General features: G+C 41.3%; 8 protein-coding genes across 8 annotated transcripts; 6 read left to right on the forward strand and 2 right to left on the reverse strand.

The window, feature by feature from the left end:
• Positions 1-54: 54 nt before the first annotated feature.
• Positions 55-1,794, forward strand: IL334_002438 (uncharacterized protein; the record flags this gene model as incomplete). Its single annotated transcript, XM_062934184.1, has 2 exons — positions 55-1,087; positions 1,160-1,794. The coding sequence occupies 2 exons, from the start codon at positions 55-57 to the stop codon at positions 1,792-1,794; spliced, it is 1,668 nt and encodes a 555-aa protein (XP_062790235.1).
• A 1,247-nt stretch (positions 1,795-3,041) lies between these two features.
• IL334_002439 (uncharacterized protein) lies at positions 3,042-6,566 on the forward strand (the record flags this gene model as incomplete). The annotated part of the gene is made up of 7 exons (XM_062934185.1): positions 3,042-4,140; positions 4,225-4,587; positions 4,647-4,710; positions 4,772-5,769; positions 5,850-5,907; positions 5,972-6,425; positions 6,498-6,566. The coding sequence occupies 7 exons, from the start codon at positions 3,042-3,044 to the stop codon at positions 6,564-6,566; spliced, it is 3,105 nt and encodes a 1,034-aa protein (XP_062790236.1).
• A 1,083-nt stretch (positions 6,567-7,649) lies between these two features.
• Positions 7,650-8,507, forward strand: IL334_002440 (uncharacterized protein; the record flags this gene model as incomplete). The annotated part of the gene is made up of 5 exons (XM_062934186.1): positions 7,650-7,692; positions 7,841-7,909; positions 7,997-8,147; positions 8,241-8,403; positions 8,469-8,507. 5 exons carry the CDS (start codon positions 7,650-7,652, stop codon positions 8,505-8,507), a joined length of 465 nt encoding a protein of 154 aa, XP_062790237.1.
• A 1,987-nt stretch (positions 8,508-10,494) lies between these two features.
• IL334_002441 (uncharacterized protein) lies at positions 10,495-11,869 on the reverse strand (the record flags this gene model as incomplete). The annotated part of the gene is made up of 5 exons (XM_062934187.1): positions 10,495-10,845; positions 10,924-11,125; positions 11,203-11,330; positions 11,406-11,478; positions 11,553-11,869. The coding sequence occupies 5 exons, from the start codon at positions 11,867-11,869 to the stop codon at positions 10,495-10,497; spliced, it is 1,071 nt and encodes a 356-aa protein (XP_062790238.1).
• Positions 11,870-12,365: 496 nt separating this feature from the next.
• On the forward strand, positions 12,366-14,018 carry IL334_002442 (uncharacterized protein; the record flags this gene model as incomplete). Its single annotated transcript, XM_062934188.1, has 1 exon — positions 12,366-14,018. The coding sequence occupies one exon, from the start codon at positions 12,366-12,368 to the stop codon at positions 14,016-14,018; it is 1,653 nt and encodes a 550-aa protein (XP_062790239.1).
• A 147-nt stretch (positions 14,019-14,165) lies between these two features.
• IL334_002443 (uncharacterized protein) lies at positions 14,166-15,484 on the reverse strand (the record flags this gene model as incomplete). The annotated part of the gene is made up of 7 exons (XM_062934189.1): positions 14,166-14,295; positions 14,366-14,457; positions 14,554-14,871; positions 14,984-15,047; positions 15,140-15,224; positions 15,308-15,375; positions 15,453-15,484. The coding sequence occupies 7 exons, from the start codon at positions 15,482-15,484 to the stop codon at positions 14,166-14,168; spliced, it is 789 nt and encodes a 262-aa protein (XP_062790240.1).
• A 340-nt stretch (positions 15,485-15,824) lies between these two features.
• IL334_002444 (uncharacterized protein) lies at positions 15,825-16,710 on the forward strand (the record flags this gene model as incomplete). Its single annotated transcript, XM_062934190.1, has 4 exons — positions 15,825-15,870; positions 15,944-16,003; positions 16,163-16,308; positions 16,402-16,710. The coding sequence occupies 4 exons, from the start codon at positions 15,825-15,827 to the stop codon at positions 16,708-16,710; spliced, it is 561 nt and encodes a 186-aa protein (XP_062790241.1).
• A 506-nt stretch (positions 16,711-17,216) lies between these two features.
• IL334_002445 (uncharacterized protein) lies at positions 17,217-19,070 on the forward strand (the record flags this gene model as incomplete). The annotated part of the gene is made up of 3 exons (XM_062934191.1): positions 17,217-17,512; positions 17,598-17,842; positions 17,962-19,070. The coding sequence occupies 3 exons, from the start codon at positions 17,217-17,219 to the stop codon at positions 19,068-19,070; spliced, it is 1,650 nt and encodes a 549-aa protein (XP_062790242.1).
• Between the last annotated feature and the right edge of the window lie 802 nt (positions 19,071-19,872).

The raw sequence follows: 19,872 nt of genomic DNA on the forward strand, positions 1-19,872 counted from the left end.
GCGTAAAGAGTTAAGCTCCAGGACCCCTCAAAGACGTAACTGATTAGATACATCATGAACGGCTCAACTGAAAATGAGGCTGGACCAAGTCGATCACATAGTCATCTACCCCAACGTCGACCTAGTGATTCACATGCTCAACAAAGCAGCCAGGATCCATCTTCCTTTAGTAGACGACAATCTTCCTCTACGCGTGCAGATGCAACTGAATCAAGTAATCTAGAACGATCAACCATTCCCACAACATCGGCATTTTCTCCTGCTTCATCTTCTACCAAGAAATCAAAATCGAAAACAAAAACAGAGACAAAAACGGAAGAAGGGTCAGAATTAGATTACCAAACTCCACATTTAGACATAGCCACTTATCCTACTCAACATCTATTACGTCTCTTAGCTGAATTATTACAACATATAGCTACGTCAAATGATTCGTTAAGACATGATCATGATACGGATATAGGTGAAGATGGTGAAACGCCTTTACAAGAAGATGAAAGTGGAGATACATCTCATGTTTCCCATTCAGGATCACATTCGGGATCAAGATCAAGATCTCATTCACGTACATCATCGTTACATCAATCATCATTATCATCTCAACCATCTTCATCACCCACAACAGCGTTATTCGATCAACCAAAATCGCACAATCAACAAACCTCTTCTCAACTTTCTAAAGATGACATACCTTCTTCTTCGACAATATCTACCTCAACATCAGTATCAGATTCAAATGAATTTCCTTTATTTACAGCATCAAAATTATCGTTGTCACATCCTTCATCATTATTAGCATTTCACGCAAGGCATATACCATCAATATCAATCGAAGCATATCTCTTACGTATCTTGAAATACTGTCCGACTACAAACGAAGTCTTCTTGGGTTTGTTAGTTTATTTCGATAGGATGACAAGACTAGGTACTCCACAAGGTGTAGGTGGTGTGAATGCTATCATAGCAGGTGTATCAGGTGGTAATGATAAAAGTAACGGTGGAAAAGGGAAAAGTTTCGCAATAGATAGTTACAACGTACATCGTTTGGTCATAGCTGGAGTGACTGTAGCCAGTAAATTCTTCTCGGGTGAGTAGATCATTTTAACATTTATCTTTTTGGCTTGAGATATGACGGCTGATGAACTTGAGAACTCACCAGATGTTTTTTACACCAATTCGAGATATGCAAAAGTGGGCGGACTACCTCCAACCGAATTGAATTCATTAGAACTCCAATTTTTGCTGTTAAATGATTTTCGTCTAAGGATATCTTTGGAAGAAATGCAAAAATACGGTGACAGGTTATTAGCGTATGCAGCTGAAGAAGAAGAAAAACATCGTTTAGAAGCAGAGATCGAAAGACAGAGAATGGAGAAAAGTAGCATACATAATGATTTATCTGAAGAACAAGCTTATACAACTTCAACTTCTACTTCAACTTCCGAATATTCTCCTTCAGATCCAACAAATTCACAATCGAATTCTACAGGTCAGATTAACAATGACGATCCTAACCATGAAATACATCAAGATCAAATAAATTCATCTGAAAACGCAGCTATCACTCATTCGGAAAAGTCGACACCAATACCTACTGCGTCAAAATCACACGATACGTCTCAGGTTGAATCAACGACAGATCATCCTGTTTCAAATCCGACTTCGATACCACCTACAAAAGCCAAAGAAGGAGGGAAATCAGGTACGACAGAAGCTCCTGTCAGTGGTGGAATCAGAGATTGGGTCAGAGGTGAAGAAGTGATGGGAAGAATGGCTAGTCCGATGAGAGATTAAAGCCTATTTGTAGAGATGTCATCTGTTAAACCTATCTGTATCCGGGATGTTCGATTATAAATGCAGCAATTATCATAGAGTTTCATTCTACGATGCGAGTGACTTTACCAATGAGGTGAACCCTCTGACATCTGTGCACGACCAACATCGTGACCAAGTGATCGAGTGCAGGGCATGTATGCAATTGTCCATCCAATTGTGACAAGATCATAATGAGGACGGTATAAGAAAGGAAAATCTCAGATTCAGGAACGATTGAAAGTGGAGGAGAGAACAATAAAAGAAATCTCGAATGAGTTGAGAATTCCTTTTTTTATTGTTGTCTCTTTATTGTTCTCCTCATTGTTCTACTCGCATTTTCTAGCCTTGTCCGATTTCTCGAAGTAGAGCCCCTCATGCACCCTCTGCGATTCGAGGAACCCTTCCATACATCATGGAGAACAAAAAGATTATTTCGGATCAGTTCAGTAAAAAAGAAACGAGGAGCTTGATTGGCTTGAGACTGAGTGTATGGGTGGAACAATCAACCTTAATTCGCTAATGAGATGAGGAAAACCATGCTATATTATACATACAATGCTACGACAATTCCTTCCTTAAACCCTTTTGAGCCAGACTGATGAGCCAAGAAGTATGGGAAAAACTTTTATCTTGACTATCACTTGACTGATTCATCTTTTATCTCTTCCTCATTGATGATCATCTTATATTCATTCCATCGTGTTTTCTTCACACATATGGTATATATCTAGTGAACCATTCGATAATTCGTATATCTAGTTCGAGTCAGGAATTCACCAAACCATACCTCCGCAAGTATTTAATCAATCGACTTGATCAGCTTGAGATCATCGTCAGCCTCATCGTCATTAGCAATTGCCCTCTACCCTATCCTACCCTACCACCCTACACACACAACCACAACCACGACCACACACAACAGGGTACTGACACGACTTACCCACGAACATCATTGAACAATCTATCTTGCTTCTGATTCTCGATTTCTCACGTATCCTCGTGGATTGGGCGATTCGACATCACCTTCTTTGGATCCTAATTCTTCTCCTTCAGAAGTTGACTGGATTCCCCTCAGCTTACTTCTGCTCACACCCTATACGTATTTATAGTGAGTAGATCTCTCATGTCTCCTCTGTTCTCATCTCTATTTCATTGACATCTTGAATGATATATAGTAGAAGCCGTCCTTTTCGCATTAGTATATATCAGAGTCAAAGACTGTAAAGATGTCATCATCACCTTCACCAGCACATACACCATCTTCACCTCATACTCCACCGCCTTCTTCACCCACCTTCAAATTGATCTTACCTACTCCACCTTCATTCTTAGCTCATAGATCCCGTTCGTCTGAATCGACTAATATACCAAGGAACACTTCTACGAATGACCTAAATACAAGCAGTGTGCAAGTCCATGATGAAGACCAGGAGGACGAAATTGTGAATACGAAATATCCTTATCCCAGTTCCAAGAGACTTAGTATATCATCTATTGATGATCCGATCGTACAAGATAATGAAAAGAGAGATCAAAGAAGAGTTTCATTTTCAGTCAATACCAATACCAGCACTGATAATAGAACCATCTCGAGACCAATTTCAATCAAATCCTCTTCTTTCCAAGGTAGTCATGAAGGAGGATTGAAATCACCATTATATAAGATTCCACAAAGACAGAGTACGAGTCAAGATACCAACAATACGGAAGAATTAATCGATTCACCTGATATATCAGATACCCAATCGCAAGATCAGAATCAGAACCAAAATCAAAGTACCCATATCCCTAAACGAAGACCAATCTCGTTTCAAGGGATTTCACCTTCTTCCCCTATTACCAACACTAATACCTCACCTTCGAGATTCGCTAGTACAGCTGCTGCAAGAGGAATCTCAATCGCTCCATCTTTATCTAAAGGTGGTGCATTTAGATCAATTTGGTCTGCTGGTATCATACCTTCAACAAAATCAGGTTGGATGTCACCACCAACAATCACTTCTCCTCCCACAAGCGCAGGACCTTCAATCTCACAAGCTATGAGAAGCGCTGCTAGCTTGAACAGCTGTTTAAACTCTCCAACAACTACTATAGGTACAGCTACTGTAGTTGCAAAAGCCAGAGGGTTGAGTATAGCCATCATCAAAGAAGGTGGGAAAGGTGTCGTACCCATCACACCGGGATTAACAAGTGCGGGTACAGGCTTGAAGAGTCCCATTGGAACAGGCATGAAAAGTCCGGACGCTCAAGTGATCAGAGGAGGATTGGAAAGTGCCCAAGTTACCGCTGTACCTGATACTGCTGCTAGCAATGGAAAGAAAGAGAGTGAGTCCTGAGTATAGTCTATTCTTCTTGATTGATCAGCAAAATAGCAAAAATAATATGCTAATAGAGCTTTTGGTTGTTCAGTCATATTGTGTAAATTCTATCATACACCTGGATTGACTTGTACTTCTCGACCATGTCGATTTGTTCACAATCTATCTGCAATCGTACCAACTTCAGCAACTCCAGCTACTGCTTCAGGCTACCTGATGTTGAGTCCTACTCAACCAGATCCTACTTCAGGTACTTTTGCACAAGCTCAAATGACTCTCTCCGAGCAACCCTCCAAAACACTCAAGATAAGTGATAATATGGATCTGGGGGATGTCATGCCTGGAGAAAAGGTCTTGGTGAAAAATGAAAACTGTGAAGAAGTAGTCGGACAAGTATTTCTCATGAGCGGAGGTGGGAAAGGTGCAATGGGAAAAAGCAGAGAGAAATGGAAGAGTAAGCTAATACCCATTCACACATAACGATTCTAGTACTAACCCAATTCTATCGACTAGCTGTACCTTGCAAAGACTACGCTGAAGGTCGGTGTCCGTATGGAGATTATTGCTCCTTCATTCAGTGAGTCTAGCTCAAGCTATCATTGCTCTGACAAGTATAAGCTTACATGCCATGTAATCAGTGACGAGAAGCTCCCTTCCGGTCTCCTTACTGAGGACGCCAAAGCCGAACCTGAATCGAAGCCGGCAAACGCAGAGAACTCAGAAGAACAGAAGAAAACAAAGCGACTCACTCATCGCAAGTCTGCTTCTCTTAGTAGTTCTCTCTCGGCATGGACAAGAGCTTTACCCAAAGCTATGCTCGTCCCATCTGTCAAATTTGATCCTCAAGCATTGAAAAAGATCGAGACAGGACTTTCTGCTTTCGCTCCTCCTTTTCTCAAGGAGCCCTTGTTAGTCGATCAAGAAGGGGGTCTGGTCAATCAGTCCACACTCTCTGCTCCTCGATATGATACCAAAGCGAGTTCTCCTCCAGCACGACCCAAAGAGCCAGTAGCAATACCCATGGAGCCTACTGCCACCGCTCCTCCAAAGATCAATCTGTGGGCTAAAGGTCCACCACCAAGTCTTCGAAAATTAGGGTATCCCCAGGATGTTTCTTTACCATCCCACGAACTCTCCTCGAATTTAGCTACTCTACAAGAAAACCAAACTCCAACATCTGCCAGACACCTCATGCCACCAGTATCTGCTATATCAATGTTCGGTACAGAGTCAGACCCAGCATCACCATTTGACCCTGTCGTTCAAAGAAGGAAGATGCAAGAATTGGAAGATGCTTTAAACTCACAAGGGGATGATTCCATGTTACCAAAATCTAACTTATCTCATATGTACTCGAATGATCTATTTCAACCACTTCCTTCACCTCCATCGACGTATAACGGCAATGGAAGTGGTTTTAATTCTACGAGTTATCCTTGGGGCATGCCAATGTCACCACTACCCGGACACCAAGACCCCTCAGTTCCCCTTATTCCAGGTGGCTTGGGAGTCATGTGGACACCTGCAGGTTGGGCGGTGCAGGATGCCGCTATGAAGAATGCTTTGAGATCAGCCGAGGTCAAAGCTAAGTATGGTGAAGATGTGAGGAGGAGAACAGCCAAAAACTACTTTAGGAGTAAGTAATTCCTTCTTTGTCGCTCGTATGAAACCTCTGTCGCCGAGATCGCCATAGCTGACAACTGTGATTCATTGTAGCCAGGCCATGTAAATTCTTTGCGGAAGGATTCTGCCCTCACGGTGCGGAATGTACTTAGTGAGTCAGCTGGGAGCTTGTCATGACTTGGCCAAGGCCTTAGCTGAAGTGTTACTCTCATTAGCATGCATTTCCTCACTCCTCCGTCCCCCGACCAATCATCTTCTGGAAGTGACTCAGGCGACATCCTATCATTTTCAGCCAAGAAACATCCCAAACATCAAACGCTACCATGCAAGTTCTTTAACTCATCTTCAGGTTGTCACAACGGATCTTCATGTGCTTTCTTGCATACCAGGGTGGTTCCCGAGAGTGTATCATTGGTTGAAAGGCCCAGACCATGGCGAACTAAGCCATGTAGACATTACCAACTTGGAAGATGTAGTCTAGGTGACGCATGTCATTTCGCTCATGTTTCGGATCCAGCTTGGATCAATTCAGGTATCAACCAAAGAGAGATAGAAGGGAACGGTGGTAGTTTTACCGAAGAATCTTTGGAGAGGACTATGGAAGAAATGAGAAGAAATGCAAGACAATGGAGAGAAGAAGATGATGGAGAAGATGACGATGTCGAGATTGTGAGTGTTATGATACCCATTATACCGTTTTCGACGCTGATGTAATGTCATGTAACTTGTTTCGGAATATAGGTCACTACTGTTGGAAATATGACCTTTTCCTCACAAAATTACAGTCCATCTTCATCCGGTCGAAAGTGACCTTATATCCTTTCTTGATTGTTCTGCTGTGTACGTTCTCATGTCAAAATCCAATCATCATCACTCATTGATTTGCGTCATACGTATATCTGAACACACACGCTATTATATTTGCCTTGCTTGATTTACGTTAACACCCATTATTCACTTTCTTGACTGCTGAATACAGACACTTGTCTTCTTGTTTTGAAAATACATGTTTATGCATATATTTGATTCACGTTGGAGCGTAATGTCCCAGCTCAGACATCCCGAGTGTGTTTTCTAATTTCGGAATTTCAAACGGACTAGCTTGACGCCAACGGGCCAAGCAGTGATATTTGCTTGGACAGGTCTTTGTATCATGTGGTCAACATTCCTCTTCTGGGTATCCTTGCTCCACTCGTGTTACTTGCACGAGTTCATTTTCTTGGCGTTTGTAGTCTGTAACAGTTGAAAGGGTCCACGGAATGAAAAGGAAGAAGACGATGCAAAGCCACGCCACATATTAAAATAAAGGAAAAATGACATGAAACCAACCGACAAGCACCCAAAAAGAAATAAACCAGTAAAAGGCACCGCGTTGTTTGGTTTATTGATTTCTGATACATAGAATTACTCATTCAGGTAATTCATGTAGGGGGGAGGACCGTGCTTGATTTCTTTAAGGGATGGGGATCCGTGCGTTTTCATTCGTGTTTTTTTGTTGTTTTGTCTTGTCAGTTGTAACCAATAATACTCCCAATTAAACCACCCACCTCCCACCCCCCTTCCATCCCTTCTATCCCCCTCCCTCCCCCCATCTCATTCATTCACTTTTGACTCTTGATCTTACAACATTACTTTTTCATTCCATCTATACATCTAGCTTTCTATTTACTAACTAACTTGCATACACATTTTTTCAGACGATATCGATTCGACACTCTCGCCACGACAACGAACGACTTTGATCAATCAACATTCTTTACATCAACACGGTCACTACCAACTTCAACTTCAATCGCAAACTAATCAAACACTCGAAGGATCAACATCACTCGACTTATTCCAATTATTAGATCTTATTTACTTGGATATAACAAAGAAACAAAATAAGAAAAAATGTTCGCTGCTTTCGCTCTTGCTCTTCTTCCTCTTATTTCATGTGAGTATACCCTTCTCCATTCGAGCACAATGCAAGGGATACGTTGGCTGATGAAAACACCTTCCTTTCTTTTTCATCCTTCGTCTCGCCACCTAATAATAACGAACTGATCCATATATCACCCAAACACTTATATATACTAAAACAGCCGTACTTGCTATTGACGGATGTACGCGTAACGCTACTGTTGTTTCAGGTGACTCTTGCGATTCCATTTGTGAGTATAAAGGCCCTTTTTAGGAAGATCGTAACGATTGTCTTGGCATTTTCCAACGGAGGATAGTGCACTAACAATTCCCGCCAGCTCGAAAATACGGTGTATCAACATATCAACTCGCCCTTGTGAACGACGCTACCATTGATGAAAATTGTGATAACCTTCAACCTGGCCAAGTGGTTTGTCTCGGTATCGAAGAACATGATTGTACAAAAGTATACACTGTTGTAGCAGACGAGTGAGTCTTCCATTCTTCATCCCTAATCCTGATTCTGGTCGGAAGCATAAGAAAAGAAAGGATTCGATGTTGATCGGATGACCGGTTTGGCAGCACCTGTGATTACATTCAGCAAACATACGGTATCTCAAACGAAACTCTCTGGTCAAACAATCCCCAAATTGACGAATCATGCGATAACATTTACGTCGGTGAAGTTCTCTGTGTAGATACAGAATCATACACGTACCCTCAATACAATGAGACTTTGTACAACGTGAGTCTCATCGTGTTCCCAGGTAAACCAGAGTAGGTGTTGATGACTAGCATTGATTGTATTAGGCTCTCGCTTACACCTACCTCCCTTACTGTGACGAGTAAACTCCTCCGTCCACTCCTCTTAAAACTATATCCCCTGTATTGCTTTGGACTATTCTTTTCTTCATCAAGTACCCCAAATATAAATTATATCCTTTTCCTACTTCGAATCCTTGATTGGACGTTCTCTTATACCCTGTTCATCTTCATTTATTCAATAGACCGAACGCTCCGCGAGTGAGGTATATATGTAATAGCAATGAATGAGTTTTTTGGACTGATCTTTTGTTATGAAGTACATGTCAGTTAGCAGATTTCCTTTCATCGCGTTTGCTCACCCTTATGTTCCTCTCTCTCCCCCCCGTCCTCTCTCTTCCCCATCCTCTGTCTTTCCCCCTCCTCTCCGCCCCCCCCTCCACTCTCTCAATCTCACTCTCTCTCTCTGCCCCCGCCCCCCCTTCCCCCCTCCACTCTATCTCTCTCCCTCTCTCCCTCTCTCCCTCTCTCCCTCTCTCCCTCTCTCCCTCTCTCCCTCCCTCCCACCCTCTCTCCCTTTCTCTCTCTCTGTGCCCTCTCTCTGTGTCTGTCTTTCTTTGGGATGTCATGACTCGTTCGAATCCTGTAAACAAAGTGTTGAAGCCATATGATTCGCCCTCAACCACTGAGACATCTCTTCGAACATCACGTCATACCTTCTGGGTCTCAATATTTTTGTCGAGAATCAAGTCTCGTCGAACGTCACATTAATCATGCTGTTCCCTGTTGCGTGTGACCGATCAACTCGCATCAGTTCAGATTGGCATAATCCCCCAATCTTTGACTGATATTGATCTCACGTTCTCACAGCATATATGACGTATACAATTATGAGGAAGAACTGTAATTTCTCTAAAGTTTGTTTTCTCTTGACTCACATCAGCTCATAGTCAGTCACTTGTTTCATCATGCCGGTTACTAACGGACATTCCTACCCACAAGATCAAGCAGCTGCGTGAGTAGATATCCGGAAAACTCACCCCTTCGTCCCATAGTATTTGATTGTCTGCACACATAACTTCCTCTAGGATACCTCTGCCACCCTCGCCACTGATATCAAGAACACCTTTCCCCATGTTACAACCTTTGGATAACGAGGACCTGAACACAGGAGAAGGCACCTCTTCGCTAGAAACAGGACCACATATCGATAATGGGAATACCGTTAAGCCAAGTGAAGCAATGCCGCAAGAAGGTGACACTCATACAGTGGAGCTTTCATCCAACTTTTACCTGATGTTCGGTGAGCAGATTCAACTACATGTATTGGTGTCATTCAGCTGATAGTATGTTCTGCAATGTACAAGCCGCACTTCTTTGCAGTGTAGCTTTCATCGGTGTTTACATCCATTATACCGGGATACCTTACGTCTGGTGAGCTTCAAAAGGTCGCTAGTCCCCAGTCACCAACCAACAGTCACCATTACAAGCTTATAGCCTATATGACTGAACGAGGGGTGTGACTAACCAGTCTGAATGTGTCATTGCAGTGAATATCCAACAGCCGGTCGATTATTCAAGGTAGTTTGTGGTGTTATTGGAGTCTTGTCCATTTTGCTTTCTGTGGAACCATTCATGAAGTTGGATCCCGCTCGAGATAAAACCCATCCTCATAACCTATGCATCTGCGCACTTCAGTGCGGATTCTATTACTGTGCTTTAGCAGGATTGACCCTCTTTGTTCAAGTAAGTAATTCTACCAAACCGGCTCTTCTCATTCTTTTCGTATCCAGCTTTCCATCAAGTGTGATACACATGCTGATCAACGTTAAACCCGCTATTTTCATCATATACAGCAAGAACACTGCTAATGCAATTCGGCTTTCTCTCCATGCGATGTTACAAACCAAATGAAATGAAGCATACATCATCATCGACCGATTCAACTCGTCTTTCGTACTTTCTCGATAAGAAAATAAGCTGAATATATCCATATATATTGAAAATGCATATACTATCAAAAAACCATTGACAAAGTTCCGTCAAAATCTATGATATCTATTGATCATCCCTGTTATACACTTTCGATAAACTTTTTAACCAATTCAACAGTTTCATTAGGTTTTTCAGCATGAACCCAATGACCCGTTTCCAATATTTCCAATTTCATCTTTGGGAAAAATGCTTCTGCCACTGGTATGTTCTTCCTATTTATATATTTCGATTGAGAACCTTTTAAGAATAAAGTAGGACCGTTCCATTGTGGAGACGTGGATGATATAGGTGGTGGTGGCGTATAAGGGAAATCACCAATATCGGGTATCGATGAAGATAAAAGTGGTAAAGGTATTCTAAAAACTAAATGTGGATCTTCACCGTGGGTTTGACGTGTATTAGTTAATAGAAATTGTCTAGTCGGTAATGACTATTTTTTCCTTCATAATCAGCTCAAAGAATCGTAAACGTATTTCCGAAAGCTCATCTCATTCAAATCTGGACTTACAGGTTCGATTTTAGCTAATATTTGATCTGCTTCATGTTTTGTCTTGACCCTTGATTTTTCAATCTCCATCATACTTTCCGTATACGACGCGAATTCTGCTGAGATCTTTCCTATTGCAGGAGACATGTCTACACTGATCAATGATCTCAATGGTTTGTTCAATTTATCATTCAACGCAAAAGCCATTACTGATTTCCCTCCCCTAATTTATTTGTAAGATCGACCTCATCAACTCGGTCAGGTATTCGATCAATCGAGAACTACGAAATGGTGACTTACATACTATGTCCCATCAAATTCACTCCAGAAGTGAGATTGTGTTTCTTCAAGAAATAGGATATGTCCTCTGCCATCGCTGAGTATGTATGTGGTTCCGCATGAGGTGAAGTACCATGATTCCTCAAATCCTATTATCTCAAAATATCGTTTTCAAAAATTAAGCAACTTCCCTTCGAGATGATTCGAAATGACAATTCACTTACAAGGGTATATATTGGCATACCAAGTTTTGAAGCGAATAATTTCGCCAAAGATCTCCAGTTCTGTTTTGATCCACTATTGGATCAATCTCAGCCTCTAAGCCTCTAAGCCTCTAGTCGGGCTCACGGTAGAAGGCGGGTATAACTCACAATAATCCATGACAAATGACTAGACTTTGTCCTTTCGCTGTTACATCTTTCGGCTGAACCAAGTCATACGCCATATCTATTGGTACCTTGTGTTCCGGGGGCGAGGGCGACGCAGCGGTATGTTTCTGTCTCTGTTGGCATATTGTCTGTAGTGGTGCTGCACGTTGATTTAAGACGGAAGATGATACCGGTTTACGGTATGGTACAAAGCTTGCTTGAGAGAAATGGATTATGCGCCTCGAACTACTTCTAGCCGCTATCCTTTTAGAAGAGGATGAAGCTGAGCCCGTTGTCAAGCTTATAAGTGATGCCCGCATGTCGAAATGAGATTGAGTGATCCTATGCAAAATATCATTTGTACCCTTTCCTTTCCTTGTAAATACCAGAAGGCAACTAACTTCGAGCTGGAATCATCAGGCAGTTGAATGGTAAAAGCGGTCACCTCCGCTTTCAACTCTGCACGTCATCCGGTTCTGGTCAATAATAATAAATAATTCCGAGTGTCGTTCCTGAATTGATCGATTGAATTGCTGCAGTGCGCCGAGATTATACGCGGCCCAAAAAGCCAAAAACGCTTGAATCGCCACTCGGCAGCCCCCATAAGAGGTCTGTGCGTTGTAGAATATGGAATATAAAATCACTACTGTCCTATTGCCCGTCTTTCTACATTCTTCACTTCACCATCTATTCCAAAATCCGAACAGCGGGGTAGGGGAACATGTCCTCACACATCACAGTATAATCAATCAGACAATCCCAACTAAAATCAAGCTATAAAGATATCATCACAACACGGAAGAGGGGTGATTCATCATGCCACCCCTCTTCACTTCCACATCGTGGACTACAATCATTCGTAAAATAGCTACTGTCATGGTTTATTCACCTAAACCTGCTATAGTCATATCTGGAGGAGCAAGAGCCGCTCCTAAACGAACCATCAACAATCTGCAAAAGACAAGACAAGCTATAAATCAAGTTATAAATCAATCATTCCCTTCTATATCAACACCCTCACATCAATTAAATCACGCCACTATCCCAATTAAAACTTCAGCTAGAGGATTCACATCTTTCTCGACTTCGAATGGATCATATATACGTAGCGCACGGAATGGACCTGTTAGACAGAATATTCAAAATTCAGGTTCAAGACCTAAATGGAGAAATGGACCTGCCATCCAAGCAAATATAGGTTTAGGAAAAGCGAGAACTTTCGCTTCTGCCCCCGCTCAAAGTATGTTACATGGTAATATCCCAATCGTACTCAGAGCTTTCGCTTCTCTTTTAGATGATGAAAATAAACATGGAAATCATAAATACGTTTTACCAAGAGCAAGTCGATATACTCCTTATTCAAGAGAAAAATTCAATCGAAGAGAAAAAAGAAGAGTTTCATGTAAATCAATTGACTCGTCCTTCATCGAAGATCTCAAACATTATTTCCCTCTCTCATGTTCAACTGAGAAGAAGAACGGCGAAGAAGAGGTTGTTCAATTACCTCTTACACCTGAAACTTTAGTGACAGAAGGTAAAATCACTGTATTGGCGTTACCTCTTTCGCCTTCACTGGAAGCTTTGCTTTCACCTACGGCTCAATTACCATATCATGATACGTCAATAGGAATATCAATACTTGCTCGACTCACTCAAGGTTTGCTACCTATTCACGAAGCTTTTTCAATCCATTCATCAACAAGAATCATCCCTCTTTTAACGAAACTCGATGGATTGGGTGTATTGGATTATCATCCTGGATCAGCTAGGACTGAATCTGAGGTAGTCCATGATTCAAACGGTCAACCTGATATACTTCGGTTGATATTCAACGATCGATCAATATCAGATGTCAAACTCTTATTGGGTGAAAGTCTGAGATCAAGTGAGGAAGGTCAATGGTGGTGTCTTTATGAAGATCAAAAATTGGATTTGACCTCGGAGGAAAGAAATGAAATGATCGAACAATGGGGTTCACCCATCATTAAACCAACAGTATCAAGAACTCAGATACAATCTGAACAATTGATATTCCCAACTTTGGATGTATCAGTCAACACTTTAGGAGATGATCAATCAGGAGTAGACGTACTGTTTGACGCTTCAGAATCTATTGTATCCACGCCATCGGAAGGGGAAGACTCTTGGCCATCAACCGGGATGTCAACTCCTTTTGTCGATCCAATCTCTTCATCTGCTTCATCAACCTCTATATCCCTCACGGCATCGTTACTTTCAAGATTATCCGAATCAGAATCGAATTTATCATATCAAGGGACTTGGTCAGTCCATCCTTCGGACTCTGATTCAGATATCGAATCTGCTTTTGCAGAATCTGAAGAATGGGCTCAAGTAGATCAAATGCTTTCTCCTTCTGATCACGAACAGGATCAAAGAGAGGAAGGAAGTGTTCTAGTCAATTGGTCAGGTTCAGGTCAAGGTTTTGGTTTCTTAGCTCAGCCATGGTAAACGAACAAAATTGGCAGTGGTGATAGTTTTCTATATATGTCTATGGTTCATACGTGTATTGAGATGCGAAATCACACGAATGCATCGTCATCTTTATTAGTCTATCTATTCTTTGTGAAATGAGAAAGTTGTAATGAAGCATTCCAGCTATCTTCCCCTTCGTTTCTTACCACCTGCACCATTCCCACCTCTGCTAGGGGTGCTCGTACCTGATACTGGAGCAGCAGGAGCGACGACAGGTGTATCTTCAGTAGTACCAGCAAGCATATTTGACAACCTATGTATTCACAGAGTGAATTAGATATAGGATACTCAACGAGATGGAGCGAGACAATAAGATCACTTACGATCCACTAATATCCATATTTTGGAATCCTGCCATTTTCTTCCTAGTCTCTGCCATTTCTTTAGCCATTTCAGGATCGTCTGCCATACTTGCCTATAAAACGAGGATCAAGATCAAGAAGATTAGCGAGAATTGACTAGATAAATCTTTTGGATGAAAAAAGAAAGAGGGAAACGGCATGTGACATACCGTTAATTTAGGTAGAGCGAATAGCATGATAGCACTGAACAACATCATTAAGACCATAGGTGATTTTAACATTCCGAGAATCATCATCCCTCCTCCACCTGAAGGGACGAAGTAATCCTCTTTCGCCAGAGGAACCAATGTCAATGGATGCGATAAAGATGTTGAACTGAGCGGTAATGATGATTTGGCTGGATAATAAGGCTGAACGTGGATTGAGAATGTCGGTTCGGTAGGTGAAGAAGGTGTTTTAGCATCTTCGGAAGAAGGTGATATTGGATCAAGAACGGGTGGAGTCGAAGGTGATACTGTTATCAGGTACTGAATGACAAACGAGCATAATCCTATCAGTCGCCTGATCCTTTTGGCCCATGAAGATATTATTCAAGTTGTCAAAGTGAGAAAGAGAGGTCAGTGCTGAATATCAACGCACAGATTGAAAGATATATCCAGGAATTAAAGGTTCTAATACGTATTCACCTTCGTCGACATGAGGGCTATATGTGCAGACAACCACAATATGTCACGTCAGGATTGACCCATGTCTCAGATCCTATCTCAAAGAAATCTGAAGAGATTATTTACTTACACCTCAAAAGATCCATCATTCTTAATCCAGATTTTCCTCTCACCATAATTAAGAGATACTTTACTTCCTAATGGTAATGCGTTTCCTAACACAAATCAAATTCAGCCGAGACCTTCTTATACCCATTTGATCTGTGATCTATGGTTTGAGCCGAGTATGGAGACTCACCAGGTAGGATATCTGTATACTGTATTTGACCTGAAATAGTTACTGCTAAGATTGAAGGTAATATCGTCCTAGAGAAGTTCAATATCAGCGAATGAGCAGAAAGGATTGACAAGTATGTTGTTTTTTCGATAGAAAATCGACTTACAATGACGCAAGAAGCGTGAATATATAACGCATCGTATTACTTCCAGATCAGAGACGATTTTTTGGTATCGAGAGGAGAGGGCTTCGCGTTGAGGGATGTATATCTACGATTCAAAGATGGGATGATGAACTAAAGATGAGCTTTAAAGATGTTATTACGTTCGGTCATCAGCGTCTCGCGTGGATTAGACATGTTGAGTACTAGTAGCTCTTTCTACAGTATGGGCGTGCAGATCAACTAAAAAAGAAGTCATTCATCATCTGTACTACATGCATACATCTCACAAGCGAATCCTGATCCAGACATAAGGTATATTATCATATTCCTCATGCTCTTCATGTAGGGATCGGTCAAATATCAGCAAAAGCTACCATGTCACCCAAACACCTTTTCGCAGCTTTCGACGTCACGAAACAAGGTGAGGGATAGATTTCTTTACGTTGGTAGACTCGTAGTGAGGTGATGCTAATTTGACCTCTTTGATCATGTAGTATTCTATACAACACCTTTATCCATTGGAATAGTGAATCTCAAACCGTTATTACCAGGTCGTGAGTCGTCAAATCAATCTCGTTTTTCTTTGAATCACTTTACTTTCCATCTAATCCTTGGATTGCTACACCAACGATGACCTCGCTAAATATAGGTTCTATTGTTACATTCATACTGATACAAATCAAAGATACTGATTAAAATATAATTGGATCTAGATGTATTGATATTACCTCGAAGGGTAGTTCCTCGACTAGCAGATCTTTATTCATCTGAAATATCCGATTTATTCTTGACTGTACAGAGAATCGGAAAAGGTTTAGAAGAGTTATATAATGCTCAAGCTTTGACTGTTTCACTTCAGGTATATATATACACTTTATGTACTTCAGACACGCCAAACTCCGCATGATCATCGCTAATGATAGTGTGATTGTGATTGTGGACGTCTTTTTAGGACGGTAAATCTGCCGGACAATCAGTACCTCACGTACACGTTCATATCCTACCTCGCCATTCAACAGATTTCGAAGGAGAGAACGATCGCATATACCCCTTGTTAGAGCAAAATGAATCTACATTAAGAGACGATCTGACTCAATCTGAAATACCAATAATAATAAAACCCAATGGCAACGAAGACTCGAGGAAGGGAGTCGCTGATAAGTGGGAAACACCTAAAGATGAAGATAGGAAACCTAGATCAATGGAAGAGATGGTCATTGAGGCAAAGCGATTTGAAGAATATTTCAAGAAGATAGAGTGATACTGTATCTCAGCTCATCAAGTACGGAAGGAAATTATAGACGATGGACATGGACGATGGACGATGGACCATGGACCATGGACCATGGACCATGGACAGGGTGCAAAAGTAAGATGCACAATAATGTCAGTATCGTAGACGATATGTACACTAAAGGTAATTTATCACCTTGCACTCGTGTCATGATTCTCTCTTGCTGTCCTTGCGGGATACCTTCCCCCCAATCTCCTTGAAATCTACTGCATGGAAGATGCAGTGTACATCGCATCTGAAGATATCGTCCTCTTGGGATTAGCAAGATCTTGGGGTGTGGCCACGGTGCACAACGTTCCGGGACTCGGGATATTGTTCCGACGGAATGTCCGAATTGATAGAATTGCTGGAATCCCGTAATCTTAATCTATGATCACTGACTGAGATACACCTTCAGGAGTTTATTGTAACACCTCCTTCACACGAGCACAACATCCACACATGCGACTCTCGCTGCCTCGAAAGGCGAAAAGATGTCTCCGTCCACTCCGACAGAGAGGACCTCCAGGTCAGATGATCATGTCGCTTACCTCGCCGCTACTTCACCTCCAAATCCCACTGAAATCCCTTATTCGTCATTCACGCTATACCAACGATACTTGATTGTCACACTTGCATCTATATCAGCTACTTTTAGTGGATTCGCATCCAATATCTATTTCCCAGCGATTCCAATCATCGCTAAATCATTAAATACGACTGAATCAAATATCAATTTAACAGTCACTTCGTATATGGTCTTCCAAGCCATCTCACCTACTTTCTGGGGGTGAGTGGAGCTTTCTCTTTTCACTATTGTCTGTAAGAAGAAGAGAACTCCAAGGCTGATATCACGGGTCTTAATATCTTTTTAGCGCCGTATCTGATGTATATGGAAGACGACTTACCCTATTATGCACCATGATAGTGTTCTTATCAGCTTGTATAGGTTTAGCACTTTCAACTGAATTTTATCAACTTATCATTTTGAGATGTCTACAAAGTTCAGGAAGCGCAAGTACTATCGCAATTGGAGCAGGAATGATAGGTGACATAACTACAAGAGAAGAAAGAGGTGGTTATATGGGCATATTTCAAACTGGTTTATTATCACCTCTTTGTAAGTCTCTACCGTTTCTCCTTGAGATACCCCAGTGTCGCGAGATGGCGGTGTATATGAATCAATGTATATGATAGGGGTCATTATACGTGTTCTTCTGCTCACTTGTCGATTTGTAGCTATCGGGCCTATCTTGGGAGGGATCTTCGCTGAGACGTTAGGTTGGAGGTCAATATTTTGGTTCCTCACAATATACTCTGGAATATACTTGATAATCTTATTCCTTCTATTACCTGAAACTTTGCGTTCGATAGTTGGTAATGGATCTATACCACCATATCAATTATCGAAATCACCTCTTGAAAGGATTACCGCTAATCGAACTCCACTACCAACTAATAACACCACCACCACCACCACCACCGAAACAACACCAAAAACCAAAAATAAGAAATTGAAAATTGATTTTATAGCACCTATACGTATTTTATTCGAAAAGGAAGTGATATTCGTTTTGGTCTTCTTATCGATACATTATGCTACTTGGCAAATGGCTTTAACTGTTCAGTCTACTCTGTTTATGAACATCTATCATCTGAAAGAATATCAAATTGGTTTAACTTTCTTATCGAATGGTTTAGGTTGTATGATAGGTACTTTGACTACAGGCAAAATTTTAGATCGAGACTATAAGAAATTCTCGAATAAACACAAACGACAAAGAGAACAACAACGTCAAGAGTCACTCGCATCAGTCTCAAGGAACGGAAATGCAAGTGCAATACTCAATTCCAACGCGAACCCGAATCCTACAGAAATGACAAAGGAAGATGAAGAAGAAGACTTCCCCATTGAAAGAATCAGATTGAGATCGATATGGATATGGTCACCTATTCAATGGATTTCGACTTTGATATTTGGATGGACAATTGATAAAAATCAACATATTTCATTACCTATAATATCAAGTTTCTTCTTGGCTTGGTCCGCCATGTCAATTCAAAGTGTAATCACAACTTTCCTAGTTGACATTTTCCCCAACTCAAGTGCGTCAGCAACTGCATCTTTGAATTTAGCTAGATGTCTAATGGGCGCTTTGACAACTGGTACAATAGATATTTCGATTAGGTCTATAGGAACAGGTTGGAGCTTTACAATCTGGACATTGTTCATGGTTCTTTCGCTTGGTTTAGTCGTTGTTCAGATGAGATTTGGTGCCGGATGGAGGAGGCAGAGGGAGATGAAAGAGAAAGAGAAAACGGTGCACGATTTATCATCTGTGAAATGAAATCGTAAACCAAGATCGAAAAGGTTGTGACTTGATGAGCTTGCATAGCTCAAATAGTACCGTGATTCTAGCGTCACCTAATTCTGCATAAAATCAGATAGCACTCATCAATCTGTGATGTAAACGAACCATATATTATCCAAAGAAGATGACACAGTTGTACAATCTTGGAATGTTACATCTGAGACTGCCATCACAAGAAGACTGCATGTATGCGATGATGCTTGCATAACTCTGTAATCTTCGCATAATCAATTGTGGCACCTTTTTCATCACTTTGAGGTAAAAGCTGGGAAGAATGCGGTGCTGCACGGGATCAGAATGTCATTAGAAAAGATTTCAAAAGTTATTTTAAGACTGATGATTATAAACGGGGATTCCCCCCGGGCCGATCTTCCCAATTCCCCGTGGTTTCTCTCTCTCTCTCTCTCTCTCTCTTTCTTGAATATCGCCATATTTCAGGGTTTGTAAACGGGATGATTTTGTATGGTATGAAAATATGCAAAGGGATTACCTGAGCCAGAAGCAGGAGCACAAAAGGGCCAGAAGAAGGGAAAAAAGCGGAAACTGTTATAGTTAGTTCATACCGTACAAATCCGTAATGATCAATATATACCACTTTTGGAAGGAAAGGGGTTGGTTTGCGATTCTCTTTCAAAAAGAGTGAAGATCTGTCAATAAGAGTACGAAAACGTGCAAACGTAAAGCTGATCCTTTGTTTTCAAGTCATTTGATACCAGAGGGGAGAAGCAGATCCCCCGGAACGCAGGATTGTCAGCTTCAATCTGACCCATGATTAATC

The sequence above is a fragment of the Kwoniella shivajii genome, chromosome 3 (genome assembly GCF_035658355.1).
Source record: "Kwoniella shivajii chromosome 3, complete sequence".
Taxonomy (NCBI): domain Eukaryota; kingdom Fungi; phylum Basidiomycota; class Tremellomycetes; order Tremellales; family Cryptococcaceae; genus Kwoniella; species Kwoniella shivajii.